Below are 24,833 nucleotides of genomic sequence, written 5' to 3' on the forward strand. Positions count from 1 at the left end.
TTAGTAAATATACTGTATATGAAAACATTAAGTAGGTTTGCCTATGAGCCCATATTCAAATTCTGTTTGCAAAAGAAGGAAAAAGCAAATGAAAGTACCTAGACTGGTTATTTTACTTTAAAATTTGTACAAACCAAGTTAAGTGTTCCCATTTCTCTTTCGTGACTGAGTAAGGTCTCTTGGAGAGTCTGAAGTGCAGAGAATAGAAAACTTTCCTTGTCTATGTCCTACAAGACAGACTATTTTGTCTTATAAAATCCTCCTCAGTCTTTTCTCTCCTGGACATGCTGCAAAAGGTTCTGCTGACCATGATCAAGAAACAATGTCAGCAGTATGTAACAATTCATTGAAATACTGTTTAGGTAAACACTGAAATTAGCTACAAAAACCTGATGTGATCTCACATTTTGCCAGTTCTAAATATACAACTTAAAAATGTTAGGTGTTTTATGGGGAAGAACAATTTCTTATTTCTAACCCTGTATACTATTTGTTCTTCAAGATAACTGACATTTTTTGGAGAACATTCATTTTTATGTTTGTCATATCTTCCAGGCCTCATGAGATCCTTGCAGGATAGATACTTTGAGGGATTTGTAGTTAATGATTTGCCAGAAACCACTCAATTTTTGAGTAGTAGAGATGGAATCAAAACCTAGACCTTTTTTTTTCTGTCATCTTACTCTTTTTGTAAAATATATTAAGTACATTTTTAAAAAGCATTGTGCCCAAAGAACTCTTCTATTCATTCTTCTTTGTATTCCTCATTATGAACTACATCTCAAACCCAGAACAAGCGAAGAGATGTAGGGGCAGAGTGGCTGGGAAGGATTTCAAACCCTGTGATGTAACAGAGGCAGTGTTAGCTGTAGCATCCTAGCTAGAAGAGAGGAAACAGTGGGTGGTACACTGGAGCACACTTCCTACCTTGGATCTGAGTTTGTGGTGCTATAGCTATTGAAATGTGGAGCTTGGATCTGGAGTAACTGGCTATGTGATTTGAGGCAGATCTGGGGATTATTATGAAAACTAAGATGTTAACCTAAATAGTTTGAAATTCCATGGTAATATTAAGTTTGTGATTAGCCCCCTTGTAAAGAATTTCCGTAAACAAGGGCAATTAAGGAAGATAAACATTAGTATCTTTGGAACCTATTAACAAATTAGTTAGACCTATCCACTTTTTAGTATAACTCCTGGGATTATAATTTTTAAGACTGGTGGAATTTTGCCAAATTAAGTCCTTCCCCCCCCCCCCAAATTAAGTCCTAAGAAGGAACACTTTGCATATTTGTAAAGATTGCAAAACAGACCAAAAATTCTTAAAGAAAATAGTTAATGTTAGAGCAAGATTTCAGGTTCCTCCCAAAGACTTGACAGCTGAAATTTTTAAAACTGTGTACATAGCCTGAATTTGAGGGCAAGCTATAGGTTAGAAAGCCATGATCTTAATAAGTTTCTTAAATCTGCTTTCCACCTAAAAATTACTGGGCTATGTAGTACTCTTTTGCAGGAAACATACTCAAGATTATCAGTTTTATGATGTTTTTTTAATTTTTCCTATTACATCCTGAGAGCAAAAGAAAGTTGTACTTCATTTCATGTAATAAAAAAATATAGTCACAGAGAGGAATGGAAAAGACAAAATTTTAGGCAGCTTTGGTTTATGCTTTTGAGATACCATGAGAGAATCAAACCTTATACAGGGTGATCATAGTGACTGTTCATTCTCTCAATCCTCTAAGGCTCTACACCATTGTAGAGCATTGTGGAGAAATTAATTCACACAGAGGATGCCTTAGGGCTAATTCCCCTTACTATACCTAGATTGAGAAAGGCTGCTTCCAGTTACGTGTCTTAAGCTCCTTCACTCTCACTCTGTGACATGGCTTCCACACACCTCATCGTATCAGCTGGCCTACTTGTTTCATCTCTACCAGTGATTTGTGAATTCCATTCTTCTAGTGGAGTGGACAATTCAGCTCTCTGTAAATGCCGAGTATTCTTCTGAATGAATTGATTTCTGAGTATTAGGGCTTTGTGTGTATATGTGTGTGTGTGTGTTTTGGTTTTCTTTCCTTGTTTTTTAAAGAAGCCATATTACATGGCACATCTACATTTACTTTGTTAACTCAACTTTAGGAATTACATTTCAGTTCTGTCAAGACACTGAGCTTTATATTATTACATGAGATATTAACAGCCCTTCCAAGTATTAAGTTTATTTGCAAATGTGTTAGCCCTTCTTTTTCCTGTGCCTGACTTCAAATCAGTTGTAAGAATTACTAAAAAGGCAGAGCCACAGCTAGTGCTATATACTTTTCCAGATTGACCCTGAGTGTTTCATAATCTTACTAAAATCAGTGTCATAGGATATTAGCTGTTTTTTCAAAGTCAGGGCACACCTGCAGCATTTCTTATTGGAAATAATGGAAAAATTGGGATTGCAGTTACTATGGTGATTATTTACTATTAGTAAAACTGTGTGTACCCTTTATTATCCCTATGTCATTCTTCAATGCGTATAATGTGCTAGTAATATGATCTAGGATTTTATTAGGTGTTATGATATCAGGCTCATTGATTTGTAATTTCCAGAAATTTGCCTGTTTAGGAACACCTGGGATAGCTCAGTCTGTTAGGTGTCTGACTCTTGCTTTTGGCTCAGGTCATGATCTCAGGGTAGTGAGGTAGAGCCATGGGTCAGGCTCTGCATTGGATGTGGAGGCTGCCTAAGATTCTATTTTCCTCTCCACCCCTCTACTCCCCCACTCTCTCATGCTTTCTGTCAGAGAGAGAGAGAGAGAGAAAAGAAAGAAAATTGATTAATTTACCTGTTTGATTTGGTTTATCTGTAGAGATTTTTTTTGAATTTTCAAATATCACTGCTATTGTGATCTGACATACTGTTGTGAGTAGTAACTGATGGACATATTAGTCAGCTTGGGTTGCCATAACAAAATAATATAGACTGGCTGGCTTAAAGAACAGAAATTTATTTTCTCATAGTCTGGAGGCTAGAAGACCTAGATCAAGTCCTGGCAGCATCCATTTCTGATGAGGGCTCTCTCTTCTGGGCTTGCCAACTGCTACTTCTGTGTTTTCACGTGGTAAAGAGAAAGCAGTGTCTTTCTCTTCCTCTTCTTTAAAAGCTACCAGTCTTAACAGATTAGGTTGCTTCCCTTACATCTCATTTAACTTAAATTACCTTCTAAAGACTCTGTATCTCCAAATACAGGTATGCTGGGAGGTTAGGCTTCAAGATAAAAATGGCAGGAGAACACAGTTTGGTCCATAGCAGTGAACCCATGGTTCTCACTTTGGTCTTTGTTAATTCTAGGGTCTTAATAACTGTGTGTATAGCCTTTCTTAGGTGCCATCTTACCTTCCCTTACCTACCGTTAACTGGAATTATTTTTGCTTTTCAGTGAAACAAAAGAATAGTTTTGATTTTTCTTTTTCTTACTAATGGAACATAAGTATTCTCCAGATTTCTCATAAGATTTAATGTCTGCATTGTGAATTCCAGAATGGGAATGAATATGGCTGGCCTAGCATCTATAGTATGCAATGTCTGCCTAATTTATCCAATTATAAATTCTTCATTTTGTTTTTAATTATTTTCTAGTTCGTCTATCAACATACCGGCTAACATTTCCCAGTGTAATGTTAGTTTTGTCTCCCAAGTCACAAATATACTTCTTGAGTTGAAGAAGGCTGATGGTGTGTTTGTGCCACTTTCTCTCTGTATTCTTTTCTCCATATTCCTTTTTTTAATTGAAGTATAATTTACAGTAAATGCAAAAATGTTGTGTGTAGTCTTAAGTTTTAAAACATCTATCCACTCATGTAACTTTTTTCCCAATCAAGATATGGAAGATTTGCATCATTCCAACAAGTTACGTCCTGTCCCTTTCCAGTCAGTCTTCCTTTTCCCCAGAGGCAACCACCATTCTGATTTCTTCCACTGTAGAATAATTTTTGCTTAATGGAATCGTACAGTGTGTACTCTTGTGTCTTGAATTCTTTTTTTCAACTCAGTACTTTTGAGATTCCTCCATACTGTGTGCACCTAATTGTTCATTCCTTTCATTGCTGAGGAATATTTCATTGTGTAGATATACAGTAGCTTGCACTTCTAGTTGACTGTGGACATTCTTGGATGGGTGGGTCTTTTTTAAATTTCTCCTGGGCAGATAAGTAGAGTGGAATTGTGGGGTCTAGAGTAAGCCTCCATATATTTATCTTTCTTTGGTGCCTGACTTCCTTAGCAGATTGGTAGATTACTGGGCATCTCTCCAATATTTTGTCAGTCCTGTTAAATACTTACGCTACTTCCCATATTTCAGTTATGATCATTTTTATTCGAACTGCTTAAAAAATTATGTGTGAATCACAAATAATAGTATTTTGTTTAATCTTCCTTGCTACTTTACATATTGATAGTTGCTTCTTGCTTTGAACACTTTTCTTTTTAAAAAAAAAGATTTTATTTATTCATGAGAGAGAGAGAGAGAGAGGCAGAGACATAGGCAGAGGGAGAAGCGGGCTCCATGCAGGGAGCTTAATGTGGGACTAGATCCTGGTACTCCAGGATCACATTCTGAGCCGAAGGCAGGCGCTCAACCGCTGAGTCATCCAGGCGTCCCTGCTTTGAACACTTTTCATGTGCTGCTTTTTTTTTTTTCTTTTTCTTTTTTAAAGAAAACCAAGGGTCACTGGGGCACCTGGGTGGTTGAGAGTCCCAACTCTTGGTTTTGGCTCAGGTCTTGATCTCAGGGTCCTGGGAGGAGCCCCACATTGGTCTCCAGGCTCAGCTGGGAGTCTACCAGAGGATTCTCTCTCCATCTCCCTTTGCCCTTCCCCCTGCACATGCTCTCTCTGTCTCTTAAAATAAATAAATAAAAATATTTTTTTAAATAAAAAAGGAAAGAAAACCAAAGGTCAGTATTATTACTAGGCTTTAGTTCATTTCTCTGCCAAAGATAGGATTATCACTGCAAGGAGAAATTTTTTTTGCCAGGTTTAGTTTTGATTATATTGCTTAATGTAGATAGCATACTGGATTTCTTAGTGTCTATCTAGCCATGAGTCCAGTTCATAGGTGTGTTGTGAAGATTTCCTTGTGCTTACAGGAAAACAAATCCCTTTGGATACTAGGCTTTTAAATTGCCTTGTTAATACCAACTTTCTCACCAGTTCACATGATAGTATCTATTTCTCTGTCTTTCTCTCTCTCTAATAAATTAGATGCTAATGACTTTTCCATTTGTAAAATAAAATGGATACTAATTTGGGAAATAGTATGTTTTAAATTTTTATATATTTAATTGCAAAGTACTTAAGCTATTCCTTAAAACTATTGAAAGTATAAATTAATGTTATCTAGAAAAACAAGAGAGTAATGTTTTCTCTGTGTGTGTGTGTGTTTGTGTGTATGTGTGTTTAAAGAGAGCGTGGTGGAGTGGGGTGGGAGTAGAGAGAGAGAGTCCTCAGCTCCCTGTGAGCTCAGAGCCTGACTCAAGACTCATCTGGATCTCACAACCCTGAAATCATGACTTGAGTCAAAATCAAGAGTGGGATGCTTAACCGACTGACCCACCCAGATGCCCCTTTAAAGAATGTTTTTAAAGAATATTTGTCACTATTTCTTGGACATTTTGATATTCTTATGCCTTTAATTGGAGAACAGAAAAAGGGAATATTTTGTCTCAATATATCTTATACTGGCTCTGAGTAGTACTGCCTTTAGTTCAAAATATTTTGTTTTCTTGAGTAAATTCCCACTTGATTATAGCAAGTTCTACCAGACTTATTTCCTCAGAGAATGTTAGTTTTTTAATATATACACAGTTTCTAAAACTGTTAACTCATTCGTCTTTTGTAACTTTTATCTTCATATCTTTCAGGAAGCAGTGCAGGTACTTTTGAAGCATTCTGCAGATGTTAACGCTCGAGACAAAAATTGGCAAACCCCTTTACACATAGCTGCTGCTAATAAAGCTGTAAAGTGTGCTGAAGCTTTGGTACCTCTCCTAAGTAATGTAAACGTGTCTGATAGAGCGGGGAGGACTGCATTACATCATGCAGCTTTTAGTGGACATGGTGAGGTAGGTGGTGTCCAATAAGACAATGATTCTCTCTCCCTTCATCCTGCCACTCCCCACCCCAATCATTAATGAATTTAACCCTTTTTAGCCATTCAGTCCGTGGTAATAGCAAAACAAAACAAAACAAACAAAAAAAACCCATCTTGTTTATTTTTGCCTGATTTTGCCGTTAGCAAACCCTCACATTTCTTTTCATGATAAAATTCATGATATAAATTTCTCAAATTTAAAAGGTTACTTATCAGATATAGCCTATGCACTTGAATTTCATCATCAACCTGGAAAGACAAAGAACACTGCCAACTATACACAACATGAGAAGTATGTTCTGTTGTTGTAGAAAAAATAATCCAGAAAGATAGAGCAGTTTCATAGTGCTCCCAGAAAGATAGTAACAAAGGAAAGCAGAGTTTAGAAAAGATTTCTTATAGTTTATTATCAACATTTAGTCAAAAATTCTTTGGTAACAGACCATCAAAAGAAAAAAATGTAAGAAAATTAATATTTAATTATACAACAAGCATTACCTAATGTTAGGTGGTTTCACAGCAAAGAGTTGGGTTAATGTGTACATAGAAGGCTTAGGAAAGAAGAAAACACAGAGTTATAAGAATTTTTAAGGACAGCATGTCCATTCCTTCATTTTTGTTGCAGACACAGAAACTCAGAGATAAAGAGACATTCCCAGGATTGCATGGTTGAGAGCTAGTGGCTGCAGTGTTTTTACTGTTTCTCTGGGTTTTTTTGCAACATAAAGAATCCTTGCCTTCACTACAATTAAGGTCACAGATGTGTTCCTTTTCTGAAACATAGAATGCCCTTTCCTATGGGGAAGCTATTGTAAATATGATTAGAACGAAATAGAAATACTGTTCTTGATGTATTATGAGGTAAGCAGACTGTGTAGTGACCTTCAGATCTAACCATATTATAGATAGTACATTTGTGTTTGAATTAAATTTAAGACATTTCTGGGATAAGAATGCACTTTGCATTTTAAAGACACCTTAGGCTATTAAAAGAAAAAATAAATATCTTTAGACTTTCCAGATTTGAACTTCATTGTTCATAAAAAAGGACACAAAGTAGCATCTTTAAAAGATAACTGATACCTGACTTCAAAAGCACGCATTGTGAATCTTTTTTTTTTCATTATTTTTCCTATTATTTATTAAATTATGTTAAAGGGTCTTCAAGGTTTAATCTAGCTCCTTCTTTTCTACAAATGCAGAAATTCAGTTCCAGAAAGACTGAGATGAGTTGTCATCATAAAAGATATACATGAATAGTTCTACTTCTAAATTTTGATGAAGCTGTTTATTTTTATTACAGATGGTCAAACTACTCTTGTCTAGAGGTGCCAATATTAATGCTTTTGACAAGAAAGATAGACGGGCTATTCACTGGGCAGCATATATGGGTATGTATGTTTTAAATTTAATTTTCTGACCCGATAATATTCAGGAAAATTAGTACATTTTAGTTCTTGCATATGGTATAACATCTGTTTTTTAGGATAGTGGGAAGTTACACCATGTCTAAATTTGCTGCCTAAGTGGAACCAGCCTGGTAATGGGAGAGGTTTTCCAGAACCAGGAGTGTGTTGGGTCTGCTTCTAAAGGCTATTTGAAAATAATTCTGTTTATCTTTAAAGGGAGAGACACCCTAGACACAAGTCTGGGAAACATAATTTAAGTTGTTTACTAAAAGCCCGTTCTTTTATCCATCCTTGTTTTTTTGTTTTGTTTTGTTTTGTTTTTTAAGATTTTATTTATTTATTCATGAGAGACACAGAGAGAGAGGCAGAGACACAGGCAGAGGGAGAAGCAGTCTCCATGCAGGGAGCCCGATGTGGGACTTGATCCCGGGATTGTGGGATCCGACCTCAGCCGAAGGCAGATGCTAAACCGCTGAGCCACCCAGGTGTCCCTCCATCCTTGATTTTATGGGAATATTAAGGTTGAAGTTACGAAGGTGCTTTAGAAAGCCTGTTATTTTGGGCCACCACTGGGTTGAGTTGAATAGGCATCATTGTGCTTGATTTCTTCAACAGTAATTTCACAGAAAGAAATTAAGGCTTAGAGTATAGGTTTCTCTGCTGTAATATGATACATACATTCTTGAAAAATCTTAAGATTTGTAAAATTGCACTCTAAAACTAAAACAGTCTTGGGGTATTCCACCCCAAGGTTTTAGTCCATCCAAAACCATGCAACTTTGTGACCAGACCACTAACAAAAACATTAATTGGTTCTTGAGGTAACTTGGAAAGCCAGAGAGCAGGCAGATCTTGAACATACCTCAAGATATTTTTAAGAGCACACAAAGAGCAGAGTAGAATATTGGCTTGTGGATGCTAAAACCATGCATGTAGAAATAAATCTCTAAGTATGGAGGAAGTGCAGCCTGCCATGAACCTTGCAATTCCTACAAAGCCAGAGTTGTACCTTTGGGAGCAAGACCTGGATACAGACATTCATTTTCAAGTTTTTCAAATAAAACTGAAAGAACAACTCCTCCCTTTAAAGCCATGGAGCCTCAGAGTTTTTCTCTTCCTTGCTAAAGATTATAATTCTGCTTCTGCTATTTTGGCTCCTCTGGCTTAAGAAAAATCACATATGGACCAATCTCTGTTGATAATACTGCAGTCATTCCCTGATTTACCAATCATACTACCTGATTAGAAAGACATCTAGCTAGCCTTCTTATAGGCATAACTTCTCCTGAGTACTCCCTGCTCTTGGTTTTATCTTTTCCTGTCTCTCACATAAAAATAAAAGATTAAAGGAAGATATGATGGAAAATTATTAATTTTTAAAACTATAAAATTATAAAATATGATAGTGGAAGAAAATAAATGAACTCAAACCAGTTACGTAGATAACTCCAAGGTCCAGGAAATTTTTTTGCCTGTAATAGAAAAACCAAAAGCATTAGAATCCATATTGAATTACAGGTCTGACCTTTAGCATGAGTGTAAAGGAATATAAAAATGAAAATTCCTGAAAGTTAATATCCTATTCAGATATCCTGTTTTGAAACCCAAAAGCTGAGCATTTTGAGCTTCTGGTGTTCTCACACCAAAGATTTGTGCCTCTAGTTAAATCATAGGCAATTTTCTTCTGTTACTTGGAGGTAAAACATCCAGAAGCAAGTCTCCTGTAGCATTCTCAAGTCCCCTCCTCTCAGTCTGTACATTTTTCATAGTTTAAGTCTTGGGGACTTTTCTGAATATTCTAGTGTAGCTTATACTTCCAAACACTTTAGGAGCAGCTAGTCTGCATAATTTTAAACTGTACATCTAACATTAAATGGTTTAAACACAAACCAGAATGCATCAGGTCTTTTACCTCCAAAGAATTAAGATTTAAGTAAGCAGCTGTTTTCATGAAGTTGAAGGCCAGAGGATTTTGTGGGTTGCCTCTAATTGGACTCCCAGAATAGCTGTGTGTGTGTTATATCAGGAGGCCTCCTCCAATGGTTTTGTTTTTCTTGATGCACAGTGTTGCTTTTCAGGCCAGTTGTGGATTAAAAAAGATATTTTGTGTTTCTTGCACCTTAATTAAATTCTGAACATAGACACTGAGGATTTATGATTCTTTCCCTGTCTCATTCAGCATGGAAAAAGAAGACTATTGACACATAGCTTCTAAAACTGTTCCACAGGCATTCAGGATTAAACAGAGCTAAACATGTTAAAGTAGGGAGCAATTGACTGGTCTAATAGACTAGTCAGAAGTCCAGTCATTATCCCCTCTAGGTTGTACTGAGAAAATCTGTCAATATTAGTGTAAGAGATAGTAAAATTTCATGTAGTCTTATACTTTATTTCTCACAAACTTCCTTATTTGCCCTTGTCTCCTATCCCTTGGTTGAAGTTCCCCTTACTTTTCTGGTAGGCGTTACCATTTATCCTTATGCTGTTACTGAATTATCTGTTAGTGTTTCACAGCAATACCTCTATCCCCAAAGAGTTGGTCATTTCCTCCTCCCTACCCCATGTTTGCTCTGACCATGAACCTCTATTAAGATCCCTTTTACACATTTATCTTTTTTGTTGGTTTCAGTACTTTCAGCAATATTCATCCAACTTCTACCTCAAAATCATCTTACCATTGACATAGAAGTTGCTGAATAAATATTACCTTGATTAGCAACTCATGTTATTTCTTTTTAAAGTAGAGCATAGGGATCCCTGGGTGGCGCAGTGGTTTGGCGCCTGCCTTTGGCCCAGGGCGCGATTCTGGACACCCCGGATCGAATCCCACGTCGGGCTCCCGGTGCATGGAGCCTGCTTCTCCCTCTGCCTATGTCTTTGCCTCTCTTTCTCTCTCTCTCTCTCTCTGTGACTATCATAAAATAAATTTAAAAAAAAAAAGTAGAGCATAATTTTGAATAAATGTGAAATGGTATTTTTTTCTCTCCTTTCCTTTTTGTAAAAGCTTACAAATTGTGAACATAGCTCACTTTACTTTTTTTACGCGTTCATGAGGAAAAAATGTAGGGAATTTTCCAAGTAAAATTACATATACCACGCACATCTAATGGATGCCATTTTCTAAAACTACACCTACATGAGTTAAATGAAATCTAGTCCTTTTGGTAGCATCAGTCTATAAATTGACAAGAAAGACATATACTTGTTCTGCCAAGGGTCCACCTACTTAGAACAATATCATTTATTTCATTCTAGAACTCTCTTCCCTTTTTTCTTTTAAATAAGTCACCCCAAACTGGCTGTGGAGAAGTACCTTTTTTCATTTTCAGTAGTCCAATAAAGGAATTTATCCATATTTGTGAAATGTGACTAAATAAATATTTGTCAATTTTAAGATTGTGAATTTGCCTACGCATAGCTGCTTTCCAAATAAAGTTTTATTGGTTTGGGGGCACCTGGGTGGCTTAGTCGGTGAAGTTTCTGCCTTTGGCTCAGGTCATGATACCAGGATTCTGGGATCCAGCCCCGTGTTGGGCTCCCTGGTCAGCAGTCTTCTTCTCTCTCTGCGTCGCCCTCCTTCTCTGTTCTCTCTTGCTCTCTCTCAAATAAATAAATAAAATCTTTAAAGAAACAAGTTTTATTGGTATTAGGAAAAATTCGTACTTCCTAGAATCTACTAGTTTATACACACAATATGATCTCTGTCATTTACTTAGAATGATGTATTGGTTTTGAACAGTTTTCCAGTATATTTGTATTATGAGCCTTCTAGTCTTTTTTTTTTTTTTAAAGATTTTATTTATTTATTCATGAGAAAGAGAAAAAAGCAGAGACATAGGCAGAGAGAGAAGCAGGCTCCATGTAGGGAGCCTGACATGGGACTCGATCCTGGGACTCCAGGATCACGCTCTGAACCAAAGGCAGACACTCAACTGCTGAGCCACCCACGGATCCCTGTCCTTCTAGTCTTAAACATCAAGAAAGCTTTGTTTCTTTTGGCATATTAGTGAATAATACACATTGCCCAGTTGAAAAGCTGTATTTATGTGTGAGCCTCTAGGGTACTAATTTTGACTGTATTACAATAAATGCAAGTAGTTATCCTTTATAGAGTCATAATCAGTAATGTATAGTGAGTGATCTTTTATACCAGTTAATAATCTTATCTGATAATTATGCTTGCCTGGGCACCTAGTATTTGATAGATATTCCTTTGATTTTTTCCTAAAAATATAGTAGATATTTCTTAATGAGATTGGGGGAAAAAATAACTGAAAGTATCCGTTTTAATTGGTAATTTACATATAAACGACGAAATCTGCTTGATTGAGCATTTTGTATCCTGCCTTAATTTTGTCAAGGAGTGAGTCCTATGTTTGAAAGCCTCATTTTTATAGTTACTGTCTTTTTCTTTAAATATTTTTTTTTTTTTTAAATTTGCGAGAGGGAGAAGAGTGACAGAGAGCATGAGCAGGGGCGAGGGGTACAGGAAAAAGCCGACTCTCTGCCAAGCCGGGGGGGTCTGATGTGGAACTCAATACCAGGACTCTGGGATCATGACCTGAGCTGAAGGCAGACACTTAACCAACTGAGTCACCCAGGCACCCAGTTATTAATTTTATATACTTGTTCCCTGTGAAGGGATATTAAAAAATGATGTCATGAGCAATTTATTTAATGTAACAACGTAATTTATTTATTGGGTACTTCTTTTGTATACAACACTGTTCTCAGCCCTGTGGAACATAAGAGCATACAATATTTGCCTTTGAAGATAATATATTTGGGAAGTTACTACATAAAAGTAATTAGGGGCATTAAATAATGATTCCAAGTTTAAAAACCCATCAGAAGGTATTATATACTTATTAGTATTTTACAAATATGTGGTGCTTTTGGCTTAGATGGTTTCTAGAAAAGAGAGATGACTGGGTTTATTGGGGAAGATGGGAACTAATGTAGGCCTTGAAGGATTAGTAGCAGTGCTTGGAAAGAGATATTCAAGCAAAACATTTCATGCAATGAAGGAATCCCATGAACAAAGGCACAGAGGTGGGAAGAATTGTGGAAGAAGGAGAGAGCACTGTATAATCTAATCTTCTAATCTTACAAAGACCAAAAAATATAAAAGGAGAATAGTGGTTCTCCCACCTTGGCATACATGTTTCCTTTCCTGGCCTGTTTGTATGGTAGGGCCTGGTACTATTTTTGACTAGTGAATTGAAAGCAACATCACCTCTAGGCCAGAGCACTTAATTGCTGATTTGAGATTCTACAGTCTATTCCTCCTTTTGGCACAGTGACTGGCCATGTTCAAGATGGTGTCAGTTGTATGAGCCTGCGTCCTTGAGTGACTGAACAGACCCCTCTTGCCAAGCTATTTTAGTGTTGATAAGAAGAAAACTCTAGTTAAGCCACTGAGATTGAGGAATTGATTAACCACAGCATATATAACCGTATCCCAATAAAAATGGGTAGCAAACTAAGTTGGTTAAGGACATTGTAGAAATTATAATAGAGGAAAATAAGTTTTTAACTACATTTACTAAAGACCTAACATTTTTAAGAAACATCCCCAAGCCACTCCCAGATTTTCAATTAGAAGATTCCACCAAGGAATGTTAAAGAGAAACATAAACTAATGTGTAACATTAGGCATAAGAAACTTCAGAACTTGGGATCCCTGGGTGGCGCAGCGGTTTGGCGCCTGCCTTTGGCCCAGGGCGCGATCCTGGAGACCCAGGATCGAATCCCACGTCGGGCTCCCGGTGCATGGAGCCTGCTTCTCCCTCTGCCTGTGTCTCTGCCTCTCTCTCTGTGTGTGTGACTATCATAAATAAATAAAAAAAATTAAAAAAAAAAAAAGAAACTTGAGAACGTATTTAAACAACCTTGAAAACAAGATCTAGACAAAAGGAGGATTATCTAGACAAAAGGTGGTCACTGGATAAAATAATCAAATATATTATTTTCAGTTAGTTACCTCTATCAACATTTATCAAAATTATCTGAGTTCTGTTCTTTTTCTTCCACCCTTTCTCTGGTTATAACTTGATTTATTGGTGATCTCTGCATTATTTAATTTGCATTTTTACCTTTTAAAAAAGCTATTCAGGATTATATTTCATATTTTCCTATGCTCATTTTTTTTCTCATAAATACATTTTCAGGTCACATTGAAGTAGTGAAATTGCTTGTGGCACATGGAGCTGAAGTGACATGCAAGGATAAGAAGTCTTATACACCTCTTCATGCGGCAGCCTCTAGTGGGATGATCAGCGTAGTCAAGTACCTTCTGGATCTTGGAGTTGATGTAGGTTTATAGATGAGCAGTATAAATGAAGGGGGCATTTTATACATTTGTGATTTCATTTTTGGCAGAAGTTATTTCAAATTTTACAGATAATTTTATACAATAATATTTTTGTCTTTTAGATATTTGTAGTTCTTTATATAATATATAGTGCACTAATATCTGATCATGTAATTGGTCAAAGTATATTAAACGGTAAAGGACATTTCAGAAGGTAAATGAATAATACAAATCTGTCTTCTTCATCACAATCCAAGCCCTGTAGCTCCATTTTAGCTGTGGAAACCAGCAGATCAGACAGTTGGGTTATTTTCCTAAGTGGCTAAGTTACTAGTAGTCCTATTTGCTCAGTTTAATACTCCCTTTAAATAACTCTAGCAGTGCACATTACAGGATATTGGCAAGAGCTTGGCAGGAAAACCAGAGGCTTCTTGCCAATCAACTCTAAGTGTTCCTTACTATATAAATTTGTTTGGTTAGGAGGGTTCTGACTTTTTGATTCCTGAATTGAGATAGCTAAGAATACCTGTCACTTTTACAGGCCATCCTTTAAGCACTTGTGCTTTTATACCCTTCTTAGTATATTTACTCTTATTTTAGGTACAGTTCTGACCAACTCATCTGGTTCTTCAAAACAGATTAAAAAGAGCAAATTAGAAAGAGAAGAGTTTTAGGCTCTGCTAGAGGGAGGGCTTTAGATCAGCTGCAAAACAAACAAGAAGAAGGTAGGTAGTACTCTGGTTGAATAAGGAATGTAAGGCAGAATTGGAGAGCTGAATATAAGACTCTTAATTTAAGGATTATATGAAGCACTTTGCCTAAAGCAAACAAGTAGTTACTGAAAATGTCAGTATTATGAGATACTGCAAAAAATCAAGACATGTTGTTAGGTAGGGTCTTGTAGAGTACAAACAGATGTTTTATTTCTCAGCATTTTCTCTAGCTGTTCACCAGAGTTAGCATAATGCTTTACAGTACCCCTCATCTAGATGAATGAGGCATCCTTGTTTATGACTACTGTTTCACATTCTGGTGCAGTTTTTAAAATTTGTTTATTAACAGTAAAATAACATTGTAAACTGGTGACACGGCGTTCTTTGGAATACATGGTCAGACTTAGAGCTGTTTAGTGACATGGTGGCCTCCAATTGCATGATTTACTAGTTTCCCAAGGCTTCCATAACGAATTACCATAATGTGAGTGACTTAAATTTGATTTCTCAAAGTTTTGGAGACTTTGAGGGAGAATCTATGTCTCCTAGCTATTGATGATGAAATCTAGGTACTTTGAGTAAAGTTAAGTGTAATTTTTTCACTTTCTTGAATTTCTGTTACCAGGGATGTCAGAAAAGAAAATGTTAAATAGAGTTGTGATAAGTTGGGGCCAGCTTCAGAGTTAGAGGGCACAGTCTCCAAACAAGACCACCCTTACTTCTGATCAACTACAAGGTTGAGGCATGCCCCAAAACCACCTTCAGGTTTGATAAATCACTAGAAGGATTCAAAAACCTCACTGAAGGGCCCTCGGTGGTTCAGTCAGTTAAGTGTCTGACTCTTGATTTTGGCTCAGGTCTTGATCTCAGCGTTGTGAGTTCAAGCTCTTAATTGGCCCCATGCTGGACATGGAGCCTACTTTTAAAAATAGCTCACTGACAGATATTATACTCATGATTTATTATACAAAAAATGTACAATTTAAGATCAGCCAAAGGGAAAAACACGTAGGGCACAGTCCAGGAGTATTCTAAACAGAGAGCATTTATTGTTCTCTCCCCAATAGAGTTAGGACTTCTTAATCTTCCAGCATCAGTGTGTGACAGTATGCACATAGTAATGCCAACCAGGAAAGCTCATTTGAGCTTTGTTTCAGAGTTTTTATTGGAGCTCTTGAGAAAGGTGTGATTGATTGATCACTTGCCCACACGGTTGATTTCAGTTTCCAAGTGCACTATGATAACTGAGGGCTCCAAAGCCCGCACCCTAAATCACATCTTTGGTTTATGCAGTATGGTCACATCCTACCCCCAGACTGTTGTCTGTGGCCAGTCCTACTCTAAGATCCGGTGTAGCTAGCTCCCACCTTAAACAAGGACACTCCTATCAAGTATGCCATAGATTACCTCCCAGAAGACAAGGGTGAGAACCAGACAGCGCATTGGGCAAAGGTCAAATCCTTTACACAAAAGTTTTGTGTAAATTTTATTTTGTGAGAAACAATGAGAAAGAAAATTCCTCCAGGATTACTTCGCAGTATTGAGCATATTCATTTAAGCACATTCATTCTGGTAAAATGTTAACAAGTAAGGCTGGAAAATATCTATAGCCCGACTTTCTTGAAAAAATGAAATAGAAAAAGATGTCACTTATTTTTTTTTTAAAACCTGATCTTTGTTACCAACTTTAATCTCTTCTCAATGTAAACGTAAAGGCTGAAAATAAGCATGTTATTCAGTATACCTCGGAATTTTCAGTTTGTGTTCATTTGTCATGATTCTTAGAGTTAATTCTTATAACTGTACCTTACTTTGAAGACTTTTAAAATACGTTACTTTGTTTTCATTTTCCTAAAATTTCTCTCTTGGGATCATTCAGTTTTGTCATGAAGTAGAACATTGCATGTGTAAATTATATTTCTTGAATGTACAAAATCTACTTGACACTAAAATGCTGTTATTAATGTTCATTATTTTAAAAGGACTTCAGAATTACAAACTTTATCTGTGTATTTAGTCTTTCTCATTTTAATAACTTGATTGCAATCACAACATCGCTAAAATGGGTCTCATTTTTGTAGCAAGACTATTTTAACATTGAGATTTTTTTCTTCTAATAGATGAATGAACCAAATGCCTATGGAAATACACCTCTTCATGTAGCCTGCTACAATGGACAAGATGTTGTAGTGAATGAACTTATAGACTGTGGTGCTAATGTAAATCAAAAGAATGAAAAAGGATTTACTCCTTTACACTTTGCTGCTGCATCAACACATGGAGCATTGTGTTTAGAGCTTCTAGTAGGCAATGGGGCTGATGTCAATATGAAGGTATGAAATAAAATCAGAATCCATACTGTAGTATTTAGGAGTTTGCTGTTTAAAACAGTATCAGTAGCAAATACCATTCAGCAATAAAAAGGAACAAATTACTGATTGACACAGGTACACAGGTGAATCTTAAAAAAGCCTTACACAAGAAAATAAATACTAGTCCCACTTATATAAGGTTCTAGAACAATTGAAACTCCATTTATATGGGATTCCAGATTCTACAGTTGGAAAAAAAAGAAAAAACAGTTGCCTCTGTGAGGAGGGATTGATGAAAACTTTCTGGGGTGATGGTAATATTCTGTGTTTTGATAGGCTTTGTGTTATATAAATGTTTGTCAAAACTTATGAAATGGCACACTTAAGATTTGTACACTTTGTTGCATGTAGATTTTCCCTTAGGAGGTAACAAACCAAACTGATGTTGAGCCATAGTTAATGATAAGCATACTAAAGTGTTTAGAGATAATATGTAGTCATATCTGCAACTTTTAAAAACATCAAATAATTGGGTGGATGGTTAGACGAAGAGATTGATATATGATGATATGCATATAGTAAAATCTTAGTGGTAGAATCCAGGTGGTACGTATATGGATGTTCACAGTAATCTTTGAACTTTTCTGTTTTGAAGTTTTTTCCAGTTTTATAAAAATTGAAAGACCATTATCAATGTTATGTATAAGGAAAAAATGTTATGTATAAGGAATAGTTGTTTTTTTATTTTTTGGTTACAAACACTTTCAGGAATGAGCATTTAAATTTTAGAAATATGTGAAAATTCTGGAGCCAAAATAAATTTACTTTCACTATATAATTCTGTGCAAAACCACACGCATTCAGCCACAGTTTTGAACAACACTATTTTACAATGTGTAATCATCATCTTAGTTTTTCCAAGATGCTTCCCTGATTGTTTCTGTTTTAATTCATTTATTCATTCTTTAAGTATTTACCAGTCTATATCTTGTGTTATGAAGAAAAGAAAACCACAAATAAAATTGAACTGTTTAGGGTAAGAACATTTAAACTTAAAATGTTTTTTTCAGAGCTTTAATTAAGATTTCAACTTCTTTTTTTTTGAGTATCATGAGCCAGTGTCTTTCACATTGTCATTCACATTTTCTTATATTTCTTAATTTTAGAGAAACCTTTAGTGATGCCACTGACCTCATCTGATAGCTGCAGTAGCAGCAGGTCCATCTATAATTAGGTCATTGATCTGAATTACCATCTCTCAGCTATAGGAAGAATTCATAGATATCACATCTAAGGAAGGAAAGGACCTGAGGTATCATAAAGAACTCCTATTATATGCTTACATTTAAAATGCCTCTTCTAAGAATATGCATTTAAAGCTTCCAGTTCTTAGTCAAATCACCTACTAAAGTTTTAAGATTTTAAATAATTATGAAAAATTTATTGATACTAAATTTGAAGAATTCCAGCTGTTTGGATTATTGGGAACTAGAACAATATCTAAACTTTTGTGAAGGAAAGAAGTTTGTTACTTGTTTCCTCAAATGCCTAGTAGTAATTTTTAATGAAGATTAGATCTTAACATTTCTCAAAAGATCACAACCAAATTTTTTAGTCTGTATGAGACCTGTTATGATCAAGTGACTGTAGTTAAATCATCATTGTGTGTTAAATATTAAGTATCATGGCTTACCGATATTATTAACTGTAACCTATGTTTTAGTTTCTATAGGGCTGTCTTTAAGGGGTAAAAATTAGGCTTCTTTTATTCAGTGCCATTTAATCATGAATATTTAATATAATTTAATGATGATCATTTGAATCATATGTGAGTGCATACATACCTGACTCCAGTGGTTAAGTAGACTTGATGGCTACAAGACTAGGATGTTGGTTTAGAAATAGATTTCCTAAAAAGTTGCCTTAATCTTGCCTGGGGTGTCTGACATCCCATTTATATGCAATTGTCCAATAATCTTATAGCCAAGTGCCTTTAGAACACAGTTTCCATGTTGTTAATGACCTCTAAGATACCTTCCAGCTCTGAAATTATATAAAAATTATTAATAGCCATGTGTTTTCAAACAATAAGAATGTATATTCACTGAAGAATATTTCTTCCCGATTTTTATTCAAAGAAAATTTATATATATAAATATTTATCAAATCTATGCCTATAAAATCGTTGCTTCATTAAGGAGCTAATAAGGCTTTGACACTTGCCTTTTATTATAAAAAATTATACTTGTAACCCTCATGTACTCTTTATCAAATCATCTCTTTTTCCTTGATTCATCTTTTCCTTCTACCTCGTTCTCCTTTTTGGTGTTTCTGTCCCTGATCAAGTTGTGGATGACTAGAAATTAGAATGTGAATTTAGGCTTGAAATAATTCAATTATTTATTAATAAGTTTTTAAATTGGCTATCTTACAAACTACTACATAGGGTTAAAATGAATGAAAAAGCAATATAGGTCTGGTTTTTATAATCTCGTTTATTAACATGAGCCCTACTGCTTTGGTTGTATCACTTAAATGCACATCTTTTCCCACTTTGCCTGAATAAGAATAAATTTTGGTAGGAGTGCAAGCTGGTGCAACCACTCTAGAAAACAGTATGGAGATTCCTCAAAAAGTTGAAAATAGAGCTACTCTTGACCCAGCAATTGCACTACTGGATATTTACTCCAAAGATACAAATGTAGTGGTCTGAAGGGGCACCTGCGCCCCAATGTTTATAATAGCCAAATTATGGAAAGAGCCCAGATGTCTATCAATATATATATACACACACTGGAATATTACTATTCGGGTAGAATACTACTATTACTGGAATATATATATGTGTGTATACACACACACACACACACTGCAATATTAGCCTTCAGAAAATGACATCTTGCCATTTGCAACAACATGGATGGAACTAGAGGGTACTATGCTAAGCCAAATAAGTCAATCAGAGAAAGAATTGTCATATGATCTCACTCGTATGTGGAATTTAAGAAACAAAACAGATGGGGATCCCTGGGTGGCTCAGCGGTTTGGCGCCTGCCTTCGGCCCAGGGCGCGATCCTGGAGTCCCGGGATCGAGTCCCGTGTCAGGCTCCCAGCATGGAGCCTGCTTCTCCCTCCCTCCCTCCCTCCCTCCCTCCCTCCCTCCCTCTCTCTCTCTCTCTCTCTCTCTCTCTCTCATAAATAAATAAATAAATAAATAAATAAATAAATAAATAAATAAATAAATAAATAAATAAATGTTTGGAAAAAAAAAGAAAACAGAGGATCATGGGGAAGAGAAAAAAAAATAAAACAAGGAGAAATCAGGGAGGCAAACCATAAGAGACTCTTAACCATAGGAAACAGGGTTGCTAGAGGGGAGAGGGCACGGGTAACTGGGTAATGGACATTAAGGAGGGCATGTGATGTAATGAGCACTAGCTATAAGACTGACCTCTACCTCTGAAACTGATAATACACTAATGTTAATTAGTTGAATTTAAATTTTTATCACTGACCTCTACCTCTGAAACTGATAATACACTATATGTTAATTAGTTGAATTTAAATTTTTTAAAAAAGAAGAAATTTTGGTGAGATAAAATAGCCCAAATAATTTGATTTAAAATTTAAATGTACAAAGTAATATGTTTGGCTTACTTGCTGCTGTTTATGGTCACCTGTGAAACCAACTCTTAGAATTTTGATGATCTTTATTTTTTGTTTCAAACTCTTAATTTGGGCAGCCTGGGTGGCTCAGGGTTTAGCGCCGCCTTCAGCCCAGGACATGATCCTGGAGAACCAGGATCAAGTCCCACATCGGGCTCCCTGCATGGAGCCTGTTTCTCTCTCTGCCTGTGTCTCTGCCTCTCTCTCTCTCTCATGAATAAATAAATAAAATCTTAAAAAAAAAAAAAGGAAACTCTTAATTTGGTCTAAAATTAATTAAGGTAACTTGAAAAAAAAAATCTACCCATTGTCTCCCCAGTTCAGAGAGAAATAAATGTACTCTCCTCCTTTCTAACATGTCTTAAAGTGGACTTTTCAGTTGGTAACCTGAATCTTTTGGGGGGTTTTGTTTTAGTATGTTTAAAATATTTTTATATCAGTAAGCACGTAGAAAGTAAAAATACTAATCCAGTGCCACCTGTAGGACTCCACTTACTAGCTATGAGACCTAGATACATTTCTTAACCCCGTGGCCTGTTAGATAGGCTCAATACTACATATCTCATAAGGTTTTAAGAAGCAAATGACTAGTATGTATGAACTTACTAGTTTTAAAACTGCCTAGATAGTGCTTGCTATATGTATATAAATGTTAGCTGTAATTATATTTCAAATTTCATCATTTTGTGAACTCAAATTTATAGCACAGTTTAGTTTTTATTTTTTTTATTTTTTTGGCTGTAGGTAAAAGACTAACATTAAAAAATCAAGTTATGTTATATTGGGAACATTTTGAAAAGACATTACAACCTGGAATCCCTTTATTAAAACACTTTTGTGCTTTTTTTTTTTCTGATTGGAAAAATAACTAGTACAAAGATAAAACTAGGTACATAGATAAAAACACCAAATATAGTATAGACTATATATGACAGATACTGGTATGTTATATGGGTGTTTTACAAAGATTAGTGTATTTATTCTGTACAACAGACCTATCAGGTACAGGTAATATCCATCTTCAGTTGAGAAGTGAAGGCTCAAGAAGGTACATAGCTTCTCTTAAATCTTGCTGTGGTAACTGGCAGAACTGGGATTCAGCTCAGGCCATTCTGACTCCAGGGCCTACCTTGTTTGTTCACTTAGGATTGCTGGCTTTGGTTTATTTTGTTTTGTTTTCCCTCCTGTGCACACACTGCTTCCAAAGGTTTGAAAATTCTTTGAGATAAATTGCCAATTGGATTACTTGTTTGCCTGAAAAAATTAATATCAAATTATGGAATCAAATGTTGATAGATATTACAAAGTTCATCTAGCACTCCACTATTATAATGACATGAGAATTTCTTAAAGAGATCTGCATTATACAGTTCTAGTGTAAACTTAGGACATTGGTCATATTTCAATTTTAAGTATATATATATACACAGAAGATATGCTGAATATTGCTGAAGAATTAGGAATTACAGAATAGATTTTTTCCTTCCTTTGTAATGGTCACATTATATGTTTTGATGAAGTCTTTTAGAATTTCAGAGTTTGTACATTAAATACACACATGCACAGCTAGTCTAATTACTTATTTTAAGTAATATGAGAAAAAAGCTAACTATTGCAGATTATTATAAGATTATGAAGCTTTTAAAGTAAATTGTAGTGGTTGAAGTTAATTCTTTCACTTTTCCTTGGTTGAAGGAGGGATTCAGCATTTCTTAGAATGAAAGAATCATAACAATGTGAGCAAGTTTTTAAAAGATGGGAAGTACATTCCAGCTGTACCACTACTGACTTGACCGTGATTGAATTGTTAATATTCTTGTGCTTCAGTTTTCCCACCTATGTAATAGGAATAATACTAAGATTACACTGTACCTGCCATGCAGAGCTTTTTGTAAAATGTAGGCATTGAGGGGTTTTGGTGTGGGTTTGTTATTGTTGTTTTGTATATTTGTGCTTTATAATATAATACAATATTTATAATTTTGAACAGCTGTTTTACCTCCATAGTCTTGAACTAAACATAATGCTTGAATAATAGTTTTATAAAATAAAGCTGCAAGAAGATATTCAAAATAAAACTAAGGGTTACATATGACAAATAACAATAATTTTAAATCTCTTTTACTTCAGAGCAAGGATGGGAAAACTCCACTGCACATGACTGCCCTCCACGGTAGATTCTCCAGATCACAAACCATTATCCAGAGTGGTAAAAAGTATTTCTGTTTGTTTTTTTTCTTAAATGTAGTAAAACATCCACAAAATGAATGGTATTGAGAGATTGTTGTAGCTGTCTATAAATTTTTAATATTTGATTTCAGGTCTTATGAAAATCAAATAATAAAAGTATAAAATGTCATGTCTGTGTATCTTTCACAATTTATTTTTCATTTAGTTTTGTTTTGTTTTCACCTGAATTATAAATACAATTTCTCTAGCAGTTGTTGTGGGCTTTTTTTAAGCATTGCTAAATAGAAAACTTTGTCTTTACACCACAGTTTGTATTTATATATACGTTAACAAAATTCTGTTGCATTTTATCTTTTCCCCTTTTGAATATTTTGACCTATTTTTAGAACTTTCATTTATTTTCAGAACTTATATTTTTTTGCATTTGAATTAGTACAAGGCAAGCTAAACCTTTAAATAAAAACTCCTAGGTACATTACATTAGTATTTCCCAAGCCATATTCCAAGGAATTGTTTGTTCGTAGTCGTTGAGATAATAGTTGTTTCGGTTTTGCAAGGAAGTAGTAGTAGTTTCGTGATCAAATGATTCCTAAAGCATTGCATGCAATCTTGATGGCACATAGAGTGCATTAAAGCTCTGAAGTCTTGCTTTAAAGAAATATGTTTAATTTTATTTTAATACAGTGATTTCCAGACTTTTTAGACCCCAAAATCCTTTTGTCGTTTTAAAATCTGTTAAAAGCTTATGCTTAGTTCACAAAAGTGTTTTTAAGTGTAAAATCTGTAACTCTAGTGCCTGGCTCAGTAAATGTCCTAAGAATGAAATCTAGTTAAATCACTATATCCGTTAGTTTATGCTCGAAGTGTTTTATGTTACTTCCATGTAATAGATTTGACTTGACCTTAATATAATCCAGCATCTGATAGTACATTATTTATCGTAGGAGCTGTAATTGACTGTGAGGATAAGAATGGAAACACCCCTTTGCACATAGCAGCAAGGTATGGCCATGAGCTGCTAATCAACACTCTTATTACAAGTGGTGCTGACACTGCAAAGTAAGTACTTACCATAGTGTTGATAGCTGTGATGACAGGGAAACAGATAAAAGTGAATTGCAGTTTTCCAGAGATTTCAAGTAGGAGTGTGGATTTTGTGCCCAATACGGTACTAATTGCTTGAGCTTTTTCCTTTTTGTGGTGATGATGTCCTAGAATAGACATTTAATGTGATTTTGTCTGGTAAGCCAGTATAGTATATTTTTATTTATATTTTTTTACCTCAGTGATTATGAATTATATGCATTTTTGGTCAGAGCTTTTCATTGTTGTGATCCATTTATATAAAGATTTTGTTTGAAAGATGGATTCTCTTGCATGTTCCGCAGAAGTAAACACCCTACTTCAGTTGAAGTTTATCATTCCTATGTGTATCTTTATGTTTTTATTATATTTTATTACATTTATATATATTCATTAACTTGTTTTGAACCTTCTTTTAAATTTTCTGTAAATGGGATGCTACCAAACACTCTTGCAACTTCTTTGATTTAGCCATGTAGATAAAAATTGGGACTTTTTTTTCACATCTCAACAAATACCGGTAGTTTATTCATTTTATAAAGTTTAAATTATATAGAGATTTCATAGTTTATTTATTCTACTTATTTGCAAACCTAAGTTGCTTCCAGTTTTACAAAAATTATTACAGTGAGTCTTTTTGAACATTTTGTATTGTGGTAATGATTCTCAGTGGTGAGGCAGGGAGAATGGATTTCACACCATAGGCAAATGTCGAGAGACCTTTTTCATTGTTATACTTTGGAGGAGAGTGTTACTGGCATCTGGTTTGGATAGAGCCAGGGGGCATTGCTGAACATCCTGCATGCACTGGTAGCGCACCACCACCCTTCCCCCCTACAAAGTCCATCATGACAGTAGTGCGAAGTTTGAAAAATTGTGCTCCTGGAGGAAAACTGCTGGATAATAAATAAGCTACAACTACCTTAACCCTTTTTCCAAATTGCTCTTCAAAATACTAAAGGTTTTGACTCCTCTAATTATCTTCTCACTTTAATAGTTTCTTTGGAT

The 24,833-nt window shown here is 35.3% G+C and overlaps 1 protein-coding gene across 13 annotated transcripts in view; it reads left to right on the plus strand.

Moving 5' to 3' along the window:
• Window positions 1-24,833, plus strand: part of ANKRD28 (ankyrin repeat domain 28) — a 195,889-nt gene that overhangs the window by 130,820 nt on the left and 40,236 nt on the right. For all 13 annotated transcript variants that reach the window (XM_055321692.1, XM_055321689.1, XM_055321699.1 and 10 more), the window contains 6 exons: window positions 5,910-6,110; window positions 7,443-7,530; window positions 13,719-13,861; window positions 16,695-16,907; window positions 22,683-22,761; window positions 23,687-23,801. In XM_055321692.1, the coding sequence (XP_055177667.1) occupies window positions 5,910-6,110; window positions 7,443-7,530; window positions 13,719-13,861; window positions 16,695-16,907; window positions 22,683-22,761; window positions 23,687-23,801 (839 nt within the window). The remainder of the gene's footprint in view (window positions 1-5,909; window positions 6,111-7,442; window positions 7,531-13,718; window positions 13,862-16,694; window positions 16,908-22,682; window positions 22,762-23,686; window positions 23,802-24,833) is intronic.

This window comes from Nyctereutes procyonoides, unplaced genomic scaffold, assembly GCF_905146905.1.
Source record: "Nyctereutes procyonoides isolate TBG_1078 unplaced genomic scaffold, NYPRO_anot_genome, whole genome shotgun sequence".
NCBI lineage: Eukaryota > Metazoa > Chordata > Mammalia > Carnivora > Canidae > Nyctereutes > Nyctereutes procyonoides.